General features: G+C 34.4%; 2 protein-coding genes across 2 annotated transcripts; one reads left to right on the forward strand and one right to left on the reverse strand.

Annotated features, from left to right (window-relative positions):
- The first annotated feature begins 1,964 nt into the window (after positions 1–1,964).
- On the forward strand, positions 1,965–5,926 carry LOC109207893 (cytochrome P450 724B1-like). The gene is made up of 9 exons (XM_019370894.1): positions 1,965–2,341; positions 2,452–2,776; positions 3,238–3,390; positions 3,555–3,815; positions 4,284–4,370; positions 4,484–4,562; positions 4,772–4,878; positions 5,082–5,203; positions 5,581–5,926. The coding sequence occupies exons 1-9, from the start codon at positions 2,121–2,123 to the stop codon at positions 5,672–5,674; spliced, it is 1,449 nt and encodes a 482-aa protein (XP_019226439.1). The 5' UTR covers positions 1,965–2,120; the 3' UTR covers positions 5,675–5,926.
- Positions 5,927–7,018: 1,092 nt separating this feature from the next.
- LOC109207894 (subtilisin-like protease SBT5.3) lies at positions 7,019–12,857 on the reverse strand. The gene is made up of 11 exons (XM_019370895.1): positions 12,692–12,857; positions 12,486–12,595; positions 12,293–12,390; positions 11,870–12,034; positions 9,908–10,016; positions 9,034–9,568; positions 8,817–8,914; positions 8,472–8,717; positions 8,258–8,372; positions 7,952–8,165; positions 7,019–7,784 (listed from the first exon to the last, which is right to left on the reverse strand). Exons 1-11 carry the CDS (start codon positions 12,782–12,784, stop codon positions 7,249–7,251), a joined length of 2,319 nt encoding a protein of 772 aa, XP_019226440.1. The 5' UTR covers positions 12,785–12,857; the 3' UTR covers positions 7,019–7,248.
- Positions 12,858–25,304: the final 12,447 nt, after the last annotated feature.

The raw sequence follows: 25,304 nt of genomic DNA on the forward strand, positions 1-25,304 counted from the left end.
GTGTTTGTCAATAACCTTCGGGCTTTGAAAGCAAGGATGTCCTGATCATGCGTACAAGCTTGACAAGGCACTTTTTATGGGCTCAAGCAGGCTCCAAGAGCATGGTATGAAAGATTGTCAAAATTCTTGTTTGAGCATAGCTATAAGAGAGGTAAAATTAACAATATCTTGTTCTTAAAAGAAAAAGGTAAAGATCTCTTGGTAGTTTAAATATATATTGGTGATATAATATGTAGAACAACTATTGATAAGTTAAGTAAAGAATTTGCTAAACTAACAGGGAGTGAATTTGAACTGAGTATAATGGGTGAGCTTAATTTCTTTTTAAAACAAATTGATCCCCACGGTTTGTTAGGCATGTCATTTTGAAGTTGTGGATGAAATTTGACAATATTTCAATAAGATTCGAGTAAAAAATATAACTATGTAAGTGCAGTGTAATGTGTTGGGTTATACTTTTGTGCAAATCACTCTTTCCTTTTCACGCCCTTTATACCAATGTGAATAACTTGAGTTAAGTACGAGATCAGGACGGGACAAAGTGTAGCATCTTTTCCAAAAGTTTGAACACATAGAAGGGCAAGTAATAATGCGATACCAGTAAACAGGGCACAAGATGTTTAGTGTTTATGGCTTTTTATACATTTCATCTCTTCAAAAAGCAGTTTAGATCATAATCAAGCCTAGCTTGAATTAGATATCTACTGTCTACATTGGCACAATGAACACGACATCAAACGTTATTATCGGTACTAGTTTTGACCTTTCTAACACTTCGGTCCCCTTGCACACGAATGGGAAAAACTTTCTCAGTGTTCGGCAGATTTCTGAAACATGTCTATTCAAATTCGTAGCCTTATTTTAGCAGCTAGTTGAAAAATGGGCATTTGCCAACTTTGATATTGTCTATGATATAGTTTTCAAGATAAAAATGGCATGTTTACAATTAAGAATCAGATTAGGGTTGTTATGCAACAAAAATGGGAATTTATAAATTGGTTTTTCTAGGAAAAAGGAAAAATGGACTTCTGTTATAAATGAAACCAAGTTCAGCGTGAATAGGAGAAGATGGGCTTGCACAAGTTTATTCACGTAAAAATAGCACGGGCTAGCCAGTTTTCAGATTGACCATTCAAAAATAGCCAGCATTTGCAAAGTCATTGAAAAATAACCATTATTTTGCTGTTACACAGAAAGATCCAGCATAATATACTGGAGATCGGTGTACCTGTAGATGAACTTCCAGCATATTATGTTGGAACTCCAATACGCGGAAAGTTCCAGCATAATATATTTGAGATTAGAGCATCTGTGTATAAACTTCCAGCATATTATGCTAGACTGGTATATTATACTGGACTCCAGTATATTATGCTGGAAGTCCATTATATTATACTGGAATTCCAATATATTATACTGGAATATTTTCCGGATTTTGAACAGTGTTCTCGTTCAGATTTACCTTTACATGAAAGTGGCTAAATTTCGATTACTTTTGAAACTGTGACTATTTTTGAATAGCCACTTGTAAATCTGTCATTGTGACATATTAAAATATAAGTATTGATAGTCTAAGTTCCTGTTTGACCATAGATTTTGGCGACCTTTACTTTCAAAAGGTTTTTGAAAGTATTGTTTATTTATGGAATTTGATCAGATTTTAGTGAAATTTTTTCTTCTACTTACAAAACTTTAATTTTTTACAAGTAAAATGCATGTCCAAACACAATTTTAACTTGCTAAAACTATTTTTCAATACTAGTAAAGAAATTTTTTACATTATGTACATAAGTCAAATCTTATTCATAAATGGTACAGTATCTTTTTTCCATGACCTGTACCTACTATTTGTAGAGGAGTAGATCCCAGACTAGGTTGATTTCATTTCCTATGCAACTGACAAAAGTTAATTTCGCCGACTATAATATTCAACGTAAATAAATAAAAGCCTGTTTGCTTTCCTTTCGTTAAATAAACACAATGCTCCTTCAAACTATAAACAACTCTTCTCCCCTCTCCTCTATATATAGCCGGTTAAGCCCAACCTCAATTTGCTGCCACCTACATAAAAAACATTTCTTTTTCTAAAACCAAACCAAGTCAAATTTGAGTGTATTTCAATGGCTGAAGGTATCCTTTTGGTAGTGACACTAGTTATTGGTTTTGTTGGATTTGTATTTGGCATAGTTTTGAATCATTTTTGGCCTTTGTTCATCAATATTAAGCTTGGTCATGTTCCGAAGGGCACTTTTGGATGGCCTTTACTAGGAGAAACCCTTTCCTTTTTAAAGCCTCACCCTTCTAATTCAATTGGGAATTTTCTACAAGAACATTGCTCTAGGTAAGTAACATGCTTCTTCATAATTATGTTTCTTGAAAGTATAATAATATCCCTCTTTGTTATTAGTGCTAAACATTATTATTGCATGTAACAATTTGATTTTTGATCAGGTATGGGAAAGTGTTCAAATCCCATTTGTTTTTCTCTCCAACAGTGGTTTCTTGTGACCAGGACCTTAATTACTTCATACTACAAAATGAAGATAAGTTATTTCAGTGCAGCTACCCAAAACCAATCCATGGTATTCTTGGCAAAGTTTCATTGCTTGTGGCTGTTGGTGACACACACAAAAGGCTTAGGAATGTTTCCTTATCACTCATCAGCACCATCAAATCTAAACCTGAGTTTATTAATGATGTTGAAAAATCAGCCATTCAAATTCTTCAGTCTTGGAAAAATAAAAAACAAGTCAGCTTCTGGGAGGAGTCAAGGAAGGTAAAAATTATATATGCATTGAAAATATAATTTAGCCTGTTATAACATGTTACAGTATCATTTATTCTTGGTTATTGATCAATACTTCTTAAATAGCATCATTTATTCTTGCTATTGTTTATTGATTTAGTTCACTGTTGGTTGAGCCGAGGGTTTACCAAATATCCTTTCTATATCTTTCGTAAGCTAGGGGTATGGTCTACGTATACGCTGCCCACTCCAAATCCCACTTGTGGGATGACACTGGGTTTATAATCTATGGAAACGTCCTTTCTCTCTGCCATAAGATAGGGCTAAGACTGTGTACTCACAACCCTTCTCATAGTGGGAATAAACTGCGTATGTTATTGTTATTGTTGTAGTGGATAGAATTTGAACTCTAGTAATAAACTTGTGTTTGAAAGTTTTGATCACAATTATTATTTAGAATTTCTTACATAATATTGGTTTCTTGTGTGCAGTTTTCATTCAATGTGATAGTGAAGCAAGTTCTTGGATTAACTCCAGAAGATCCACAAAGTGCAACAATTCTACAAGATTTTCTGGCATTTATGAGAGGGCTAATTTCTTTACCACTCTACATACCTGGAACTCCATATGCAAGAGCCGTGCAGGTTCTCCACATCCACTAATATCAATATGTCCACTTCATTCTTTTACTTAATAAAATTAAAAGCATAGTCATTGTTTATTTTAGATATGCTTTTGTTGCAAAAAGATTAAAAGTAGACATGTGAAATTCAACTTTTTTTTTTCCATGACGTCTTCTTCTTTACAGGCTAGAAGTAGAATATCTTCTACTGTCAAAGCAATTATAGAGGAAAGAAGAAGAAGGAATGATGGTGGAAGCTGCTGTAGTGATGATAGTAAAAGGAATGATTTTCTTGAGATACTTCTTTGTGTTGATACCTTATCTGAAGATGAAAAAGTTAGCTTTGTTCTAGATTCTTTACTAGGTGGTTACGAGACCACTTCGTTACTAATGGCAATGGTTGTATTTTTTGTTGGTCAATCACAAGTTGCTCTTGATCAACTCAAGGTAATTACATGCATTTATCTCTATATAATCTTTACTTTGTTGGTTTCGAGTTAAAATCCTATCCACGTGAACTAAATACTACTATACGATTAGACCCTCTTAAAGCTAATTACGGCAAATTTCTATGATAAGTATTTCATCCGTTCTAACTTATGTGACATCATTCAAATTTCAGGAGTCAATGGGATTTTTCTGACCACTATTTTTGAATGTCTTTAAATATTTTCAGTTGCTAAGTTATTGTGACTCATAGTACTTTTTACATCGTTTCAGATATAATGTTTATTCAAAAAACTTAAAGATTCTATATTTGAAAGGTCAAATTTTAGAAGTTCTAGTCTCAAATTTGCTGTGCCACGTAATCAAAATTTGGAAGTTATATTGTAAAAAAATCTTTGCACTGTTACAATTATTAGTTTTGCCGCATCTCTCTTGATTTCTCAACTCTCATTGCAAAAACTAATGTAGGTAGAGCATCATAACGTACGAAGCATGAAGAAAAAGAAAGAGTTATTGAATTGGGAAGATTACAAGAAGATGGACTTCACTCAAAAGGTAGAGAGAATGCGCAGACTACAATGATTACTGAATATTATTATAAATATTTAGACTTTATTATCTTTATTAATAGTTTTTTTAACTTAAGTTTATTTTCTTATTAAATACAGGTAATAAATGAAGCTCTCAGATATGGGAATGTTGTCAAATTTGTGCACCGAAAGGCCCTTAAAGATGTCAAATTTAGAGGTCTGTGTAATGGTCCAATACTTAAAAAATTGTTAATCCCTAATTATGCATGCATGAACCTTTATTAGCATTGTACAATTCTACTTTTTCCAGATGCCCGGCTATAAAAGAAGAGAAACTATTTTTTTTTCTCTTATAATAAAGATAATTTTAAATTATGCTTGACATTTAAAAATACATTTTTCTTTTTGTTGAAATTATGAATGTAGATTATGTGATTCCAGCGGGTTGGAAGGTCCTACCAGTATTCAGTGCAGTTCACTTGGACCCATCAGTTCATGCAAATGCCCTCCAGTTTAATCCTTGGAGATGGGAGGTAATTATATAGTAACAGTGTAAAAAAATATTTATATAATTGTCATAACGAAAGGGTTAATTAACGCATACCCCCCTCTCTAATGTCTAAGCAAAGCCCTATCTCTCTCTTCTTATTCATTTTTGTTTCTTTAAAGTAAGGCTCGTTGTCAAGTTGTTAATTCCTTTTTTCTTGTTTTTTTGCACTAAAAATTAAATGTTTAGAGCGATGAGCAAATATGCAAGAAACTGACTCCTTTTGGGGGAGGGTCAAGGTGTTGCCCTGGATTTGAACTTGCAAAGGTTGAGGTAGCATTTTTCCTCCACCACCTCGTACAAAAGTACAGGTAAATCTCTACTTCAACATCTTTTAGCACTTTTTCTGTTGATCAGTTATGTTGCTCGCACTCTTAAAAATTTGATACGAGTTCGATAACATTTTTAGAAAGTCCATGCAATATAAGTAGTCGATCACGTTTGATTATATAAAAGAATATTTCTACTATGCTAGTGTTTTTAGGCCTTTTTTAGCTTAAATAATAATATTACTGTACACAATCACCTTGTAACCTAATAAAGGGGTTTAGTATTGGTAAGAAAAAATAAATCTCATCTAACTAACACACTATTCCTTATGGTTCTTTTAATTTTCCATAATAATTAAAATTCCATTAGAAGCTTTTAGATTTTTTTGTTGTGCTAATTTTGGACACATGTTATGCAGATGGGATGTGGAAGAAGGAGAACAACCCATTGCATATCCATATGTGGAGTTTCAAAGGGGATTAACAATCAGACTGCATCAAATTTCTACCTAGGCCTACAATAATTTGAGTGTGGTCATGGGATGGGATCCATTGGCTTTAGGCACATTGTGCTGAAAATTCCAATAACAACATCAAAATCAGGAGGTCCAATGCTATGTCACTCGTATACTGTAGACTATGAAAATCTCTTCCTTCACATATCTGTTTTGCCCTCATCGTACAGAAAGAAAGCAAGATTTCCTTTTTTCTCTTTATTGTATTATGATCGTTATACATAATTCCACGCTGCAGTTTTCCAATGAATTACAATAATCTTTCTGCAGTTTCTTCACTTCCATCAGTTTACTTCATACCGATCTTTGTAACTAGGATTTATACAAGAATTATCGGGGCGGAGCCAGGATTTCAACTTTATAGGTTGTAGATTTTAGGCCAACGACTTCAAGTGCTAATCGGTTCTAACTTAATATTTATACATATTTAATAATTTTCTTAACACAAATACACTTTTTAAACAAAGGCTAGTGTTTCAACGAACCTGTATGTGGGCTTCTAGCTCGCGCGTGCCAATTATGCTTTCAAATCTGGGATGCAATGCAACCTTACCCATATGCCACCAAGCATGAATTAGTATATTTTGTTTTTCTTATACTGAGGGGTTATTTGGTTGGGAAACCAGTAATTCCCGGATTAATTTTCCCGGGTTAGTTTATCTGGGGATTGTTATCCCACCTTCCCATAAGGATAAAATATTATTATAATTCCAGCATAATTAATCACGGGATTAGTCATAATACGATTTTATTCCAATCAAATGTGGAATAAATTCATCTCAAATTTAATCTTAGAATTACTTATCCCTTATACCAAACGAGCCTTAAGTCTTGCCTAATTAAATTATTCTATTATAATGTCCACTATAAGACGACTAGTTGCAATCCATCAATAAATATTCATGATGCATTGTTAAGGAACAAAAAATTGCAAGCTGTTCAAATAGATTGAGGTAAAATGAACTGTGCACCAAACTTCGAGCCCGTTTGGACATACAATTTTTTTTTCCTTTTTTTCAAAAAATTTTACTTTTCTCGAAGTCAGCGTTTGTTCATAAAAATTCAATTTTTCACTTGAAGATGCATTTTGGAAATTTTTTAAAATTTGAAAAACTCCAAAAAGCTGTTTTTCAAAATTTTTCACTCAAATCACTCACAAAACTTTAAAAACAACCCAAACTGAAATTTACGTCCAAACACAACTCTACAATTCAAATACCAATTTCACTTAGAAAAAAAATTTCACCACTTTTTGGAATTTTACAATTCTTATGTCCAAACGCCTACTTCATATGCATACATCGCATTTATGGCTTATGAAAACCAATGTTTAAAACAAAGCTGACAATAAACAGTGTTACTAGTTTCACAGCTAAGAATTCATCACGTGTTGTTTCTCAGTCAACATTTCACAATTGACAATTGGATATCTTCAAATAACATTGAACTGTAACTAATAAATTTTCCATTAAGAGCTACACATTACCTTCTTTCTTTTTGCTGGACAGGAGAAATAATTCAGTGATTAACTTACCACTAAACTAATTACTTGTAACAATCTAAAGAACCTAACTATGTGGATTTTACTACAATGGGACTTCTAACATAGTGCTTACTGTCTGACCAAATTAACTGGCCAAATACATAATCTTTTGGACCTTTAGTTCCTTTAACCTTCAGAGTAAGCTTGAATGATTTCTCCTCACCAATATTCTTGAACTCAAGACTATTTGGCTCAACAACAGCTGAAATTCCAATGGGGCGACGAATACGAGCTTTGTATGTACCTGGAGATCCAACATTCTTCAAAGTTCTAGTAACAGTAACCGAACCATTGAGATTAGGCACTGTGATTGAGGGTAAGTTCATGTCAATGAAATTAACTGGCTCAGGGCATTTGAAAGGGCCTTGTGTAAATGTCTTGATTTGAGTTTCATTGTAGCCTTGAGCGCAGAGAAAGCTCAAATAATCATCGATAGTCAAGTCATACACCAAACCAGGATCCATGGCACGGTTTGGCCGTACATGCCCTGCTCCATAAGCAAACGGACTTGTTTTGATGTGACTAGCATTCAACATTGGCTCTATAGCATTATCTCGTGTTCTCGCTGTCCACAAGAAAATAACATGGCATCAGAACCAGAACCAGAATCAGAACTAAAACCAGATAAAAAGTTTCATGAGACTCAGAAAATGCGCACTTTACAACTTTTAACAATTAGGAACTTATGTAATAGATTCAAATGTGTAAATGAAAAGGTTAATTTGTTCTTACCAGTGGTCATAATTGCTGATTTAATAGCAGAAGGACTCCAAGTAGGGTAAAGGGTTTTCAGAAGACCAACAATACCAGAAACATGAGGACATGACATAGAAGTGCCTGAAACTGAGTTAAATTTAACCCGACGTTTATCAAAATCTTGATTTGTTGGACCTTCAGCGCCAGTATAGGCAGCGATTATACTCACTCCTGGAGCAGTGATATCAGGCTGCAAGCATAATACCAAATAAATGACCCGATGAAAAGGACATTATTCTAATAAACTCGAAAAAAATAACAACGTTGAGTTTGTTATAAAACCTTAAGGATCTCTGGTGTAACAGTGTTAGGTCCTATCGATGAAAAGGCTGCCATGACCGGAGCTGGCTTTGTTCCCATTTGAGTTGTTGGATGTGTAATGGAAGCTGTAGGTGTACTGCATAAAACGTTTTAACAAGAAAATGAAGTGACGTAGTTAGATACAGTCTTTACACTGTTAGTATATATAAGTTAAACCATCCGTAAGTTATTTTACCTTGTTGAATTAACATAAGCGAAGAGTTCAAGTCCATCAGTGTAACTAATTTGCGTAGCAGGTAAGACGTGAGGATCAGCAATAATTTCATTGCCAGATGCATAATCGTTGGCTAGAACCATTCCAACTGCACCAGCCAAAGCAGCTTGCTGTCCCTTGTCAACCCTTGCATTATCTCCTCTTAGGCAAACTAAAATAGTTCCCTTTACCTTCTTAGGGTCCAATGCCCCAGCTTTGCATAACTGACTGCAACAAAACAAGAAAAAGAAAGAAGAAAGTGTCAGCCAAGCAAACTCTCAGATTTATTTGTAGTAAGAGCTAGTGAAGCAAGATGATTATACTCACGCATCGTCAGTTGAAGCATGGGGAGCTTTTGCTGAAGCAGCACTAATAATTGGGAAGAACTTGCCTTTGGGCAGTGTTTCAACAGAAAGACTTTCTCCCTGTCAAAAATATTTCATTTGGTAAAATCAAGACAAGAATATACATACACCTAACGTTACACCTCCTATACATTTTTATCAGTAAAATATTGCACAAGAGAAGGAAAAGAAAACCTTACTTTGTACTGCTTTTTGTTTCCTAGGATGATATAGCTGGGAAACTGACGATCCATAGTGCTCGCTCCAACGGTTATGAGCCACGGTGCAACATTTGATACTGTACCAGGACCAGGACCAGAGTTACCAGCAGAGGTGACTACAACAATGCCATGCTTAACAGCATGAAATGAACCAATAGCAACACTGTCATTAACATATGCTCCAGCATCTCCTCCAAGTGATACCGAAAGCACGTCCACGCCATCATGAATTGCCATATCAAAAGCAGCTAAGATATCTGAATCAAAGCACTCATTGCCCAAAATTGGAGGCCAACAAACTCTGTAAGCTGCTACTCTTGCTTTTGGTGATCCCCCCTTTGCTGTTCCATTTCCATACCCGAAAACACTTGCTCCCTGAACAAAATTTCCACCGGCTGTGGATAACGTGTGGGAACCATGTCCATCCGTGTCTCGTGGTGTGTTGAAACTTGAATTTAGAGATCCTGCTAGAGTCGCGTATCCTTTGTTGAAGTACCTCGCTCCAATTAGCTTCCTTTATTTAAGATAGACATAACTTCAATATCAAAATCTTTATTCAATACTAAAATGTAGAATTCATACTTTGAAGTAGGATTTTTTTCACTAGTTAAGCCAATTTTAAGTTATCCCGGATTAGTGACTTAGGGAACAGATCAACAATCACTTTACATTTACTTATGTTGTCCAAAACTACAAATTATTACAAGAAAAACAAATATACAGAAAGATGTATGGTTTGAATTCCGAAAAGGTACAATGTCAGTGAACAGAAAGTTCTAAAGTGCAAAATTCTGTTTGCCGAGCTGTGCAGATAAGATGATAAAAGAGAAAAGTGGACTGAGGGAAACAGTACCTATTGCACTGAAAGGTGTGATCAGAATCATTTTGGCAAATCCCTCTCCACTTTGATGGAATTGGTCCCAGTTCTTCATCAATAAAGCTTTCTGATTCAGGCCAGGCACCTGGTCCACACCCATATCACACCAACAATTGAGCTTTGAGATAAGCAGCAGTAAGTCATAATGTAGTAAAGAAAAAAGGGCAGCCGGTGCACAAAGCACCCCGCCTTTAAAAGGGCCGCACCCTAAGGGTGTTATGTAGATAGCCTACCCTAATGTAAATATAATTCCACGGCTCGAACTCGTGACTTATAATGTAGTAAAGAAAGTTAATCAATAATGCACTCTTGCTGTTATTTTTAGTCTAAGCCAGTTTCCAAGTGAGTGGACTATAGAACATAAAGATTAATTTTTATTCCATACAATGCGGAGGGGAGCATTGAAGCAACGGTGGAGTTGTCTTTGTACGACTTATATGCAGGTACGGATCGTGCTGTAGGCTACCTACATCACACCCCTTGGGGGGTGGCCCTTCCCTGAACCCTGCATGAATACGGATGCTTTGTGTACCAGACTACCTTTTATTGTTGCAACAATGTCGTATATTGTGGATTTAATACACAAAAATAGAATGAAGTTGAGCTGTTGAAGGGGAAAAGTTATTTAAGAATTGGTAACTGCAAAATGTTGACTAATTAAGAAAAGGAAGAAAGGATGAAATTATCCATCTTTTGAGGTAAGGGCATCAGAACCTAAGCTTTTTTTTTTTTTACATATTCTGTTCTTTTAATTCTACTTTTGTTTTCCAACCTGTTCTTTGTTTTCAGTGACAGCACCAATCCACTAGTATGTAGGCCTTTGTCTGTGCTAGGACAACACAAGCTATATGGATAATTTAACAACATTAAAAAGATATTAAAGTTCCTCAACTTTTATGAACATTGTTTATCAAATAAATGCAGGTATTAGCTTCTAGATTGCTTAGTAGTTTCCCAACATGACTTTGCCTAGAATTGCACAGAAAGCAAAATAACTTTTCCATTTACAGACAATCAGAATACTAATTTCAATTCCAATTATCTAAATTAAAATATTTTGTAATTGACCCTACCAACCCAAAGATGAATAAAATAATCTGCTTCTCATGCTTACTCTTTCAACTGCTGAAAGGTGCAGACATGATTCAAAGAGGAAGCTTCTGTTAAATAGATAATATTTTGTTATATGTGAAAGTGGGTTGGCCAAGGCAAGGAATTAATGAGATCTTGAAAAATCAAATAATAAACTATAGTTTATTGTTATCAAGACAAATCTTGCAAGTTTCCAATAATGTCCTTATCATAATTATGGGATCACAAAAGAAGACTTCTTTAACCTTAACAAAGTCAATGATCTAAGCCCAACTTATTGCAAGCTCAATTTTCTTCACATGCCTATTCTTGACTAGATAGTAAAAACAGTCCGGCGGGTGCACAAAGTATCTTGCATTCATGCAGGAGGCGGGAAAGAGCCGCACCCTAAGAGATATAATAAAGGCAACCTAGTCTGATGCAAGCGTAAGTGACTGATTCCATAGCTCGAACTCAGTGGCGAAGCCAGGAATTTCATTTAGGGTGTTAAAGCTTGAAATAAGTAAAAAAGAATTCCCAATAAAGGGTATTCAATATATATTATATACCATTAAAATCTAATATTTTACCTATATATACAGTATAATTTTTCGACGAACTGACCACCCTTAGGGCTATGTACCTTCGCCCTAACTCGAACCCGTGACCTATAGGTCACACAGTTACAACTTTACCGTTGCTCCAAGACTCCCCTTCTCTTGACTAAACAGTAACTAAGAGAAAATAGTTGAAAATTTGGCAGAATAATATTCAAACATGAAAAGGACTTCAAGTTTGGATCTGTCTTACTACAAAAACTTGGAATCTGTAAATTGAGTATAAAATAGTGAATAAAAAAACATTTACCAGTATCAAGATTGCCAATAATTGTATCTTCTCCAAATCTTGCCTTCTTCCATAATGAACTTGGATGTATAACTCCATCATTCTCCAATCCCAAAAAGCTCCATGATCTTGTTGTGTGTAGTTTTCTTCCCCTGTTTAGAAATACTGATACTACTTGGGGATGCTCTGCAAATCAAAACAAAAAATTACATTAACAACATTCATAACACCTTGCGGCCCTTTTCCAGACACCGCATGAATATGAGATGCTTTGTGCACCGGGATGCCACAACATTCATAACACATGAACTTTACCATAATACATTCTTAACATTCGGTCTCGAGTTCGAGCCTGGTAGGAAAAAACCCTGAGCGGCGCGAATCTGAATTAAGTAAAAGAATACAACTTTACAGAAAAGACCAAGACTACCCCAAATTGCTTACTTGAAATTTCTACTGCTTCATCATCTTCAAGCATGGCAGAAAAGCCATTGATGTGTTTAGTGTAAGAGTAGAAAATTGCTTCTTTTGCCTTGTCAGTGCTGTTGTTGAGATTTCAACGTGTAAGATTCTTGACTTCACATAAATCAAAGAGAATTAATTAATATACTTAAAAAGAAAAACAATAAGTAATTACCTTCCCAAGTATGATCCAAGAAACTCATGATGTGAATCTCTTACTCTATCATAATCAATGGATGAAACTTCTTTTCCATGTGAATGTGCACCCATATACACCACATATGACTATACATAAATCACATTGAATCATTATTAATTTTTCCAAATAGTAATTATAAACAATGAACGAACTAAAACTGAAAAAAAAAGAAGCTTAATTACCTTTTTAATGGCAAATGTGGGACTAAGCAATAACATAAAAAGAACTGAAAGGAGACATAAAAGGGCAGAGTTTGCCCCCATTGTTATCTTCATGTTCTTTCTTGCTTACTACTACTACTACTAAACCTCTGCCTTTTATTTAGTCCTTTCACTCTCAATACGCACAGTTTCTATCTTAAAGAGAACTCTTTTGGTTGTAGTTGACCTTTCAATGAATTATTTTATTAAAAAATAATGAATCTTGCTTTTATTTAATTAGTGGGAAATGTATCCATTTATTGTATGGTTTAAATTCAAAGATTTTACGGCTTGTGTCTGATCGATAGTATACAACACCCTTGACCATAATCTAGTCTAGATCCAATAATGTATAAGCAAGCTTTTCATGCATTTTAACTCAATTCTTCCTAATATAATCATTCTATAAATATGTTTCCATTGTTTTATTAATAATAATTCATGAATTAAACATAATGTTACCCTTTTCGAGTTCCTTTACTAATTCGTTAAAAGCTAATAAATAATGTATGGAATTCTTTGAATAAAGCCATCCCTTTTATTGGTAATAATATGAATAAGGAGTGTGGGACCAGTAGAAGGATGTGAACTATTTAAAATAATAGAGGTTGCTTGACGGTTTTGTTTTTTTTAGCAGATATATCCAATGGGACACCCTGGTAAAGACCAAAAATTTCGTCATTTTAAAAAAAAAAAAAAATCATTTTCTAAATGACCAATGGATCTTTTTTTTTTTCCCTTCTAGATAGTAATTGGCCCATTTTTCTTGATTCGGATGATCACAATCAAGAAGAATTCGGGATACGATTTTTGACTCTATATCCAATGAGATTCGAAATTTTAGTGCACTCAAAATCACTTCATCCGAATTATAGCTGAAGTAAAAAGCCAAAAATATCACTATAAATTGAATAAATATAATAGAAGACCACCTGTCCGATGCTTATGGTTCTGATATTTTAATAAGGTAACAATAAAGTGTCACACTACAATACATAGAAACACAAGATTCAATTTGAAGAGTATCGCATTTTATTCTTTCTCTCTTATCTTGGCTTTTCTTCTAAGGAAAAAACTTAATAAGTAGTGTCCTTACGTTAACAAACTTATCATTATGTGTAAAAGAACAAAAAGGGACAGGGAAAATAGGAGGAAATAAATTTATCAAATTATTAGTATTGAGTGTGCCAGAAATATATGGCTTTATTTTCTGCGGTTTTTGAGGTCCATATCCGAACAGAAATGTGCAACACTCTGTATATTGTATTTTGTTGCCGTAATGTATGCTGACCAACCCTATTCACAGTTGGACGGAGGAGAGAATAAAGTGTGAAAACAGCAGCTAATTTTGAAAAGATTAGCTAGAGCAAATTGCAATAACATTTTTGTCGTGATTCATGAACTAATGGATAGCCCTTATTTAGTTTTGTAAATTCCGTATTTCAAATCATATATACCTAGATAAATATATGCTTAGTTAACTCCTAAACCCATAGCGCCCTAATATAAAACACGATCCTATAGAAATACTAAAAACAAATCATGTATTGGTTTAGTCAAAACAATTCCGGTCACTAAAAATTTCTAACACTAGCACGCGTCCCCGAATGTGTTGATATGGTCATTACCATTTACTTTTGTATCAATTCCTCCTACGATTTAATGCAATGTGATAACTGATAAGAGAGTTTAACATTATAAACAACTCTGAATTGAAAGGAGCCTTCAATTGATCAAACTTCGTAATTTGGCCCAACATTGGCTAAAAGTTGCTAACTCAACCATCTTTTAAATTTCCTTCACGTTTTAGATCGTGGTTTTTTTCCAAAAGGGCCATTTTACATTTTTACTTCCCAATTTTTAAGAAGAAACAAAAGTTTTCAATAAAGGCATGTTAGAAGATGTTCCTAAATATGGGATAAAAGTGCGCCCGTGGAAAAAAGCTATTGCTATTTAAGTTAGATGGTTCTTGTTATGATGTATAAAACTAAATATGCAAAATGCAGCAAATTGAAGGCTAGATGTATAATTAAGATAACAATTAAAGGACCATGATTACAAATAGAACGTAATAGAGGGACCAAAATTTCACTTTTCATCAAAATAGGATGGTAACATCTTCTAAGTAAGTTGATAGTGAACCAAATTTGTGTAACTTCAATTTCACATATCGGGCCACTGAGCTTTTTCTTCAAGGCAAATGTCATGCGAATGGAATTTCAAGCCGCAATCTACGTGTCAGGATCGATAATATTATTTTGTGCAAAATACAAAATTAATCGGTCAGACGAAATTAGTTACGTTTAACATAGAGGCGGATCCAGGAATTTGGCAGGATGAGTGTACTATTAAGAAGGGGTGGACCCAGGATATAAATTTTACATGTTCAACCTTTAGTTCTTACTATTGCGCATCCGTTACACTTTTGAATTATAAGTTCAAAATTAAAATTTTAAAAAAATAATTCTTGCATCTATATCTATTCTCCATGTTGAAAATATCTAGAGCAATTGAACCCATTGATTATATGCTACATCATATAGTTTTAATATACATATTTTGTTTAATCATATAAGATTTTATGGTGACAAAAGAAGAATAGGATTTTTAATGTGTGAAAATTTTGAAATAATGAATCAAACAAAAACAAGAAATAAAAGAAAAAGTACTTAATTAATACGCAAAAAGTGACATCATACATGCTCATCTCCCGTGGGCGTCTAGATCTAGGGGAAGAAGAAGAAGAAGAAGAAGAAGAAGAAGAAGAAGAAGAAGAAGAAGAAGAAGAAACAAATTGATATAAGATTTGACATCGCAACCTCACTTAGTGAGGTAGACCCAGTAACTATCACATCATATAATACTTTGAGAATGGGTGCACACATATATCTAAATATTTTTGAAAAAAATATACCATTACTATACCTGATTTAGGAAGGGAAGCATGGGTTCACGTGCCCATGAAAACACCCCTAGATATGCCCCTGGTTAAACAGACGAAATTAATTGCATTAGGTAAAGAGTGTAAACGATATGTATTTAATACACATATGTGCAAAAAAAAAAATATTTTATTAACTATTATTTTTAAGAACGGCTAAAAAGTAATGCATTTCTCTAATATTTTTCTACTTTCTGCTTTCATTTCCATTGTACAAGAAAACGTTGTTTGAAATTAAGGTAAAGTAAAGAAAAGTATTTTGAGAAAATTTTCCCAAGATGTGACCGTTCTGAAAGATGGCCAAAGGTTGTTTTCTAATTTCCATCTTTCTAATAAAAACAGAAAACGCATTATGTACAGTAGAACTATTGAAGTTGCCACATCCATGATATACAAGTATACAATTTTGTTAATTTGCAGCTTCAGTGGTTAATGTCCTCTTTCTGAACAACAGTGGACTTCTGCGAGGCAGCTGCAACAGTAGACTTACCTATTACATTTTCTACTCCACATTTTAAAGCTAAAGAAATTTTGAAATATGTATGTCACCGCCCAAAAACTAACCCCGTCGTGATGACGCCTATTGTGGAACTAGGCAAGCCGATCCATTTCCAAAACAAAACGTTATTTCAAATTTTAAGATAATCTCAAAGCTATTTAATATTCCAAACAAAACAAAAGTGCGGAAAAAGAATCCCGACTCAGGGTGTCACTAGTCATGAGCATCTACTATAATTTGTCTGTCAATATCGAGACTAGCATAGCCCGAAAAATAGCTAAATACAAATAAAGGAGGATAAGAGGGAGAAGAGCAGGGCTGCGATCACCAGGCAGCTACCTTGCTATCTCCTAGATATTCAGCAACTGGAATAGTCAACAGCCGCTACCGTGCCTAGATACGCCTGGATTTGCACACAAGGTGCAGGGAGTAATGTGAGTACTTACAACTCAGTAAGTAACATAAATAAATAAGGAACTGAGAAGCAGTGACGAGCTATGCAAAATACAGTGTATTTCAGTAAACTTCATCAAGAAATAGGCATGCTTTCAAATTCGGCAGTCTACGTCAAATCAGTTCGTGCTCAAGTACCAGATAACAAGTCCTTCAGAGAGTTACATAACAAGTACAGAAAAACAGTTAAGTGCAACAATAATGGAAAGCGAGTACAGTGTCTTAAGACACAGTCACTTAACTCATCTCAGCGGCTCAATCACTCGGCTCTCAGCCCTCTATAATCACACTCAATAGGTACATGCGCTCACTGGGGGTGTGCAGACTCCGGAAGGGCTCCTTCGGCCCGAGCGCTATAATCCGCACGGACAACTCACGTTCTATAGTATCAATATCAGAATCCACACGGACAACTCACGTGCTGCACGAACAACTCACGTGCTATAGTCTCAATATCAGAACCCGCACGGACAACTCACGTGCTATACTCTCAATATCCTCACAATTAAGCCCTCGGCCTCAGTCATCAATCTCTCCAGTCTCTCAGGCTCTCAGAAATCATATAAACAGCCCAACAGAAATAAATCATGTATCAACAATGAACAGTAAGAGACGGAGGCTACTAAGCTAGAAAACTATGACAGAGTACAAACAGAAATTAGCAGCTAATTTAGCAAATACACGACCTCGCATGTCTCAACAGTGATCACATAAGGCCTAAACATGATTTCTAACATGAAACACAGTCAATTTCCATGAAAACAAAAGGAACATGTATTAAACAGTAGGCCAATTGATTCCACAGCCTCACGGAACGGACCAAGTCACAATACCTACGGTATACGCCCACACGCCCGTCACCTAGCATGTGCGTCACCTCCAAAATAGCCATACGACACGGTATCCGGGGTTTCATACCCTCAGGACTAGATTTATAATCGTTACTTACCACCGATCAAAATCCTACTCCACAATGCCTTTGCCTATGGAATCGGCCTCCAAACGTCCCGAATCTAACGAAAAGCAATACCATGTAATCAATATAGGCCAAGGAATCAATTCCACACGAAAACTATCAATTTAGACCAAACTCCCAAAATTCACCCAAACCCGGCTTTCAGGCCCACGTCTCGGAATCTGACAAAAATCACAAAACTAGAAAACCCTTTCACTCACAAGTCTACCCACACCAAATTCATCAAAATCTGACATCAAATGGTCCCTCAAATCCCCAAATCAAACTCTTCAATTCCCAAGCCCTAACCCCTTATTTTCACCCCTAATCTTCACTAATTACATGATTAATCAACGGGAAATCATCACATATACAAGTATTAGGGCTCAAGCCACTTACCTTACTGATAAACCCTTGAATTCCTCCTCAAAATCTCTCTCAAAAGCTCCCACGCCGACTAAAAATGGTGAAAAATGATCCAAAATTCGCGAAGTGCACAATCTATACATTCTGCCCAGATCTTCCGCATCTGCGGTCCAACAGTCGCTTATGCGACGCCGCACCTGCGGAGAATCCATCGCAGGTACGGTTCTCACTTATGCCCTCAGAACTCGCTTCTGAGGTCCAATTATCGCACCTGTGACTCCTGCCCTCCTCAGCCTTGGCCGCTTCTGCGGGATTGCACTTGCGGTCCCCTCACCGCAGGTACGGTTATGATAGTTGAGTTCAATCTTCAGCATTCCTCAAATTCCAACATTTTTCCGTCAATCATCCGAAATCAACCCGAGGCCCTCGGGACCTCTACCAAACATACCAACAAGTCATATATCAACATACGAACTTAGTCGAACCTTCGGAACACTCAAAATAACATCAAAAACCAAATTACCCTCGGACTCAAGCCTAAGAACTTCTAAACTTCCAATTTCCACAAACGATGCCAAAACCAATCAAATCACCTCCGAATGACCTGAAATTTTGCACACACGTCACAAATGACACCACGAACCTACTCCAACTTCTGGAATTCCATTCTGACCAAAATCGCCAAATCTCCAACTCTCGCCAATTCAAGCCTAATTCTACCACGGACCTCCAAATCACATTTCGGACGCGCTGCTAAGTCCAAAATTACCTAAAGGAGCTAACAAAACCATCATAATTTACATCCGAGATCGTTTACACAATAGCCAACATCTGGTCAACTTTCCAAACTTAAGCCTTCACAAGAGAGACTAAGTGTCTCAAATCCTCTCCGAATCCACTCCAGACCCGAACCAACTGACCCAACATATCATAGTATAGCTGAAGAACACAAAAAGAAGCAGAAATGGAGAAACGGGGCTATAACTCTCGAAATAGCCGGCCGGGTCGTTACAACGTATATATCAATATTTAGTTAGTTTGAACCAATTGTTGTAAGTTAGTTCGAGCACTAGATACGGAGCCGCCTTTGTTAGGGAGCGTCAAACTTAGTCGAGCCTCAATGTACGTACCGGACATCGGAGTAAAAAACCAAAAAAAAACCACATAATTCCCTTGCCATCCTTATTCCCCTCTCAGGATAAATTAAATCAGGATTCTCTACTTACTCATTGTATGGATTATTAATTAAATACATTACTTGGAACATAGTCAAAACATATTGAAGTATCTTACCACGTTACGTTCCCCAAATATATATTGTAATAGTCACGCCTATTAGTGATATTGTCCGTTTTGTGCCTAGGCTCGTACGACTTTAAAACGTGTCACTAGAGTCTAAGGGCTGAGGTTTGTCCCACCACCATTCAAGGTTGCACGCGGAGTGACTTTTTGATATCATATGTAATAGCACAGTCTACTAGTGATATTGTCCGCTTTTGATCTAGGCCCGTACGACTTTAAAACTCGTCTTTAGAATCTAAGATTTGTCTCTTTATATGCCCAACTTCTCTCGTATTTTGTCGATGTAGGATTCATATATGATGTCACATATATTCTAACCACATCCCGCGTATTGTGATTACAGAATCTGAAGAATTAATAAAAGACCCAAGTCATTCCACTGGACACATGCAAGACCACGTTCACTAACTACGTACCAAGTGTTGATCGAATTTCTTCAACGCCATTTGCGTGCCGGTGGGTTTACAATAATGTATTCTTTTGCTTCGATTGCTTTAAAAAAAAATAATTAAAAGGATAATTTCACTTTTGGTTGTTTAGATATTAGTGAGATTTTGATTTTGGTTCTTATAATATTTTGCGAAAACATTTAACCTTTAACTAGCAGAAATGTATATGTGATATTTAGACTTGTAGAATAATATTACCCTCAGAGATATGATATAAGTCTGTAACACTACAAATTTAACATTACAAATCGACAGTTTAATGGTTTGGCAGTTAATAGTTTGTTAAATTTGTGAAATTTCACGGTCATATGGATTAAAGTGCAATTATCAATAGATTGAAGGTTAAATGTGCTTAACCAAAAAGCACAAGGACCGAAACGTCAAGTTATTGATATTTGAGGGCACAAATGTCCCATCCAAATGTTGAAGATAACAAAGATATTTAATTTCTTTGATGTAGATTACCGACAGTTAATGATGCTCTTGCTACATTCTCGTCTTAACTTTGGGGTCGTTTGGTAGCCGGTTAGGGGAAAAGTTATTCATGTATTAGGGGTAACATAACGTATACCATGTTTGGTAGCCATTAGTTATTTTGTAAAAAATTCAGCATAACTAATACCATGTTTGGTTGGCATTTTACAATTCTACATAAATAATACATGTATAAGTTATGAGTCAATCTGTGTGTTATTTTATGCGGGGGAGAAGATGGAATAACTAATACATGTATTAGTAATACATGGATAAAATACTGAAATGACAAATTTACCCCTATCAATTTACCACAAATCATTGCCATTTTCTCCAGCAAACTTTTCATTGTTCGTTTTCTACCGCAAATAACAATCTTGTACTATGATATTTTTGAATTACTAAATAAAGTGTGTAACAATATAGCAAGAAATTCAACCAAAATCCAAGAAAGAATTATATACACTACAATTAGCGACCTTTTTTTTGAATTTCACGTGCACTACTCAAGGACTAATCCTTGCATAACTAATGTATTTATAAGTAATCCCTGCATTACTTATTCTTGCATAACTAATACATACATAACTAATACCTGCATAACTAATACATGTATAACTAATACCTGCATAACTTTAACCGGCAACCAAACGACCCTTTATGTATGTACTACAATGCATAAACAAGTATATAATAGCATTTGCTGGATTTATTAAAACCTTATATATTTGAAATGATAGGTTGGCTTTACGGCCAACATGTGATATTAAAACTGTCATTCGTTAGCATCTATCCTCAAAATTAAAATACAAGGAAAATAAAGAAAACATGTGATATGCTGCATAAAACACTTGCCGCACGGCAGGGCACATTCTAAGATGTCGCAAAGATTTTCATTCTTTTTCATGCTTGGCTTAACAAACAAAAATATCTTTCCTTATTTCGTTTCAAATATCCAAGTATTAGCCCTGTTGCGTGGAAAAATATCTACCCACATCTCGTATATGCATCAAATAAAGAAAGCACGATCGATGTATGTGTTTATCTCGAAAATACGAGTAACAATTAAATTTGTATGTGATTTTAAAGATATGTAATTTAGTTCAATACTAACTAATAACCAAGAAATCAAACGTATAAATTAAAGAAGAAAGTTGAATCAAACTAGTGCTTAAGCAAGTCTTGACCTCGAGCTAGATTGCCTCGAGGTAGGTCAAGAAGAACAGTAAAGTAAAGACAATAAAGTTAAGAGACAATTCTGATGACTAATGAGCAAGAATATAAGAAAGTATATTCTTTTGCCATGATTGATGGTGTTACAAATGATTGGGGTCCTCTTTATATAGTAGGAGAATCCTAAAATAAGGTACATTTCTATTTACAGTAAGGAATTTTATTGGGATAGCTGGCTGTCTAATCGCCTAGTACGGATTCGTACTAACTCGTACAAATCTATTCCGGAATTTACGCCATGATCTTGGGGATGTGGCAGGAATATATCTTGCTCTTTCTGTTACAGACCCATAACACCATTATTTCGGGGATGGTCATACTCGACTTCGATGCCCATTGTGCACTTCGATCTTCGAGCCTCTTGTATTATGTCATCGGGCTCGAGCTTGGTCCATCGGGCTTGAACTCGATCCATCTTGAACTCGGGCTTGAAGCGAATCTTCGAGCCCGTGAAATCGGACGCACCTGATTTCGACCGTATACGGTATGTATTTTACATAAAGTTTCTAATATACTCTGGTAAATGAATAGGTACTATATACCAATAACGTGACCATTGTTTGTTGCATATGTCCAATTAAGTTTAGTCGTCACAAAAATGATACATTATAAAGTAACGGGTTTTACCCTGAAGAGTAAAATAAAGGGTGAATGACACAGTTACCTACAAAAATAAAACTATTTACCCTTACCTACCCATTTGTTTTTCTACCCATCAAACTAATTACATTTCCTACCCATAGTAGTTTTTATGGGGAGTTTTCTCTTTTTTCTCAAGTTCTTTTTTATTTCTATGCTTTTTCTTTTTTTTTTTCCTTTTTTTCTCCTTTTTTTTCTCGTTTTCTCCTTCTTTTTTTTCGTTTTTTCTCTTTTCCTATTCATTTATTTTTGCCCAAATCGTATTATTGTTATTTTTACCATAACTTATTTCACACTCAATTTTGACTCCTTTATTTTTTATTTTTTATTTTCTTTATTTCTTGTTCCTTTTCTAATTCTATTTAACTCCTTTTTTCTTTTATTTTCTTTATTTCTTGTTTCTTTTCTAATTTCGTTTAACTTCTTTTTTTAATATTCTTTTTTTCTCTTCATAATCTAATTTTATTTTCTGTTTTTACTATTTTTTATTATTTTTTTTATACAATAAGAAAAATAACTGATATAGTAAATATTTGTTCACGTTTTTTAAATATAACTAGTATAATATACCTTTTGTCTTTTTTCTCATTTTTTAATTCAATTATTAAACTGAAATAATATCAGTTGTCACTTGATCTAATTCACTGAATATCACACTGACTACTGCTAAGCACCATAAATTACATAATCAGCTTCTAAGAATCAATATGTGATTGCCATGCAAACCTTGATCTCCTTCCCAAAAAATATGAGTACACACTCTACCATTAGCATTAATACAACTAGTTATGGAACAAGAAAACACAATCTACAACCACCAAATCTCCATATATACTAGTTAGAATAGAAATGATAATAAAATACTAAAAATGCAATTAAAGTATAAGTAACAAAAAAGACTTCTAGTACCATATGATACCAATATGGTATACATGTATACCAACAGAGTATATGATTGCTCTAGAATATTGTTACAACAATCTGCGACTATATTAATGTACCAAAATATTAAAGGATGCAATAAAAGTATGAGAAAATTACATGCTCGCATTGCAAGCTAAAATTCGCAAAGCAACTTACTCTATATTAACAGGGTATGTAGTTGTATCGAGTCGCTCCAACAATTGCTTGTAACTATAAAAATTATTACATAATACACATAATCTATATCCATCGGTACAAAAAAATTCCAACACTGCAAATCATGTTCATATAAATAACTCCAGAACAAAATTCACTTAAAAATACAGCTAAAACAACCAAAAAAATGTTTAAACTGCCATATGATACCAATATGGCATATTACTATACCAACATGGTATACAATTTTACTGGTTAATTTTCGGCAACTAATATGATTATACTACTATTACATAACACACATGCATAAAGAGAAAAATAACAATATAGTGTACCACATATTAATATAATAAAGTATTTCAAGATATTGTACTATATTACCATTATTAAAAGAAAATCAAATAGTGTACCAATTAAATGCAGCTAATAAAATCAAAAAAGGATTCAACTAACATATGATACCAAAATAGTATATAGCTATACTAATAGGGTATATAGTTGTACGGGGTCGTTCCAACAACTGCATATAACTATAAAAATCATTACATAATACACAAAATCTATGTCCATAGGTACAAGAAAATCCAACACAACAAAATATGATCATATAAATCATTTCAGAATAGTATTCACTTGAAAATGTAGCTAAATAACCAAAAAATATTCCAACTACTATATGATACCAATATGACATATAATTATACCAATAGGGTATACAGTTCTACTAATTAATTCCACGCAACTATATATGACTATACTACTATTACATAATACACATGCATAAAGAGAAAAATAAAAAAATAGCGTACCACATATTAATATTAATATATTTGAAGATATTGTACTATAATACTATTATATAAAACAAATGCATAAAGAAAAAATCAAAATGACTACATAATACATATGCATAAATTAAAATTAGAAAAATTCAAAATATTGTACTATTCTACTATTACTAAAGAAAAATCAAACAGTGTACCAATTAAATATAGCTAATACAATCAAAAAAGGTTCCAACTAATATATGATACTAGTATAATATATAAATATACCAACAGGGTATACAATTGTATGCAAAGAGTTTAATTTTTTTTTTTAATTCAATTATTAAACTGAAATAATATCAGTTGTCACATAATCTAATTAACTCAATTTTGTACGTCATTGATTATACTAAATTTTAGACATGTTATAATAATATACTATATACCATTTTGAAATGGAGAATAAATTAATAAAAAATATTCAATGGACAAGTACGTCCTATTATGAAATGAGAAAGATAGAAGAAAAACGTTTATTTATATTTGAGAAGACAATAAAAGAGAAAATAGGTTGGGGCAATTAATGGGATTTCACGTGATCCGAGATTAGAAAGGAAAGGATTTTGAAAATAGGTAGTTGGGTAAATACTTTAGATTGCATAGGTACACATTGTAAGAGAAATTAGAATGGGTAGTAACGGGTAATTAAAATTGCCTGAATAGGCATTTAGAGTAGATTTCCCTAAAATAAAAACAACAAAAGCCAAATAAGCAATTTTGTTTTCACAAAAACAAGTTCGAGTGATACTTATTTAGAACTACTATTTTACATCTTAGAGGCGCAAGGTTAATCTGTTCGCATAAACTCTTTTCTTCTCCTATATCCGATTCGAAAAGAGAAAAGGAAGAAAATAAGCTAATTTTGAAGTTGTGATATGCGTAAGGTGTAATCTCAATAATGAGGTGCAGGATTTAAAATTTCAGTTTCTTATAGGCGATCAAAATGATATGTCATAGCTAGCTAGCTCATAGTATAGCCAAAAAAGAAAAAACCCAAAAGAAAGACGGTTCACTCATTGATCAAAATTCAAAGCTAATTAACGTTTGGACGATATTGAAGTTGAAAACAGAGAATTTGAAAGTATTAGAAAAGAAAAAGAGTATTTGAATATTATGTTTGTATCGGTCAGAATCTGACCACATGACCACGACGGCAATGATCCCGTCCCAACCATCCTGCAGTAGTGATCAACGAACTCGACTTCATCTAATCACTGCTACTTACGATATACACGTCGAGGTCGGGGCCTCTCCATGAGGGAAGGTCACCTCCCCGACCCGGCCCAAATAAAGTATGACGAGCACGAAAAGTTCTGGACTATAAATAGAGGGCAGAAGAACCTCTTCAAGTGGGGGGGGGGGGGGGGGTCTCGGAAG

The sequence above is a fragment of the Nicotiana attenuata genome, unplaced genomic scaffold, assembly GCF_001879085.1.
Source record: "Nicotiana attenuata strain UT unplaced genomic scaffold, NIATTr2, whole genome shotgun sequence".
NCBI lineage: Eukaryota > Viridiplantae > Streptophyta > Magnoliopsida > Solanales > Solanaceae > Nicotiana > Nicotiana attenuata.

Bases quoted from the DNA above. Each gene is read 5' to 3' on its own strand.
- LOC109207894 (XM_019370895.1), bottom strand. From the start codon at position 12,784: ATGAAGATAACAATGGGGGCAAACTCTGCCCTTTTATGTCTCCTTTCA. The intron at 9,569-9,907 runs GTACTGTTTCCC...TCTTAAATAAAG, and splicing joins CACACCTTTCAGTGCAATAG to GAAGCTAATTGGAGCGAGGT. The intron at 8,915-9,033 runs GTAAGGTTTTCT...TATTTTTGACAG, and splicing joins GAAACAAAAAGCAGTACAAA to GGAGAAAGTCTTTCTGTTGA.
- LOC109207893 (XM_019370894.1), top strand. From the start codon at position 2,121: ATGGCTGAAGGTATCCTTTTGGTAGTGACACTAGTTATTGGTTTTGTT. The intron at 4,563-4,771 runs GTCTGTGTAATG...TTATGAATGTAG, and splicing joins TAAAGATGTCAAATTTAGAG to ATTATGTGATTCCAGCGGGT. The intron at 4,879-5,081 runs GTAATTATATAG...TTAAATGTTTAG, and splicing joins TTAATCCTTGGAGATGGGAG to AGCGATGAGCAAATATGCAA.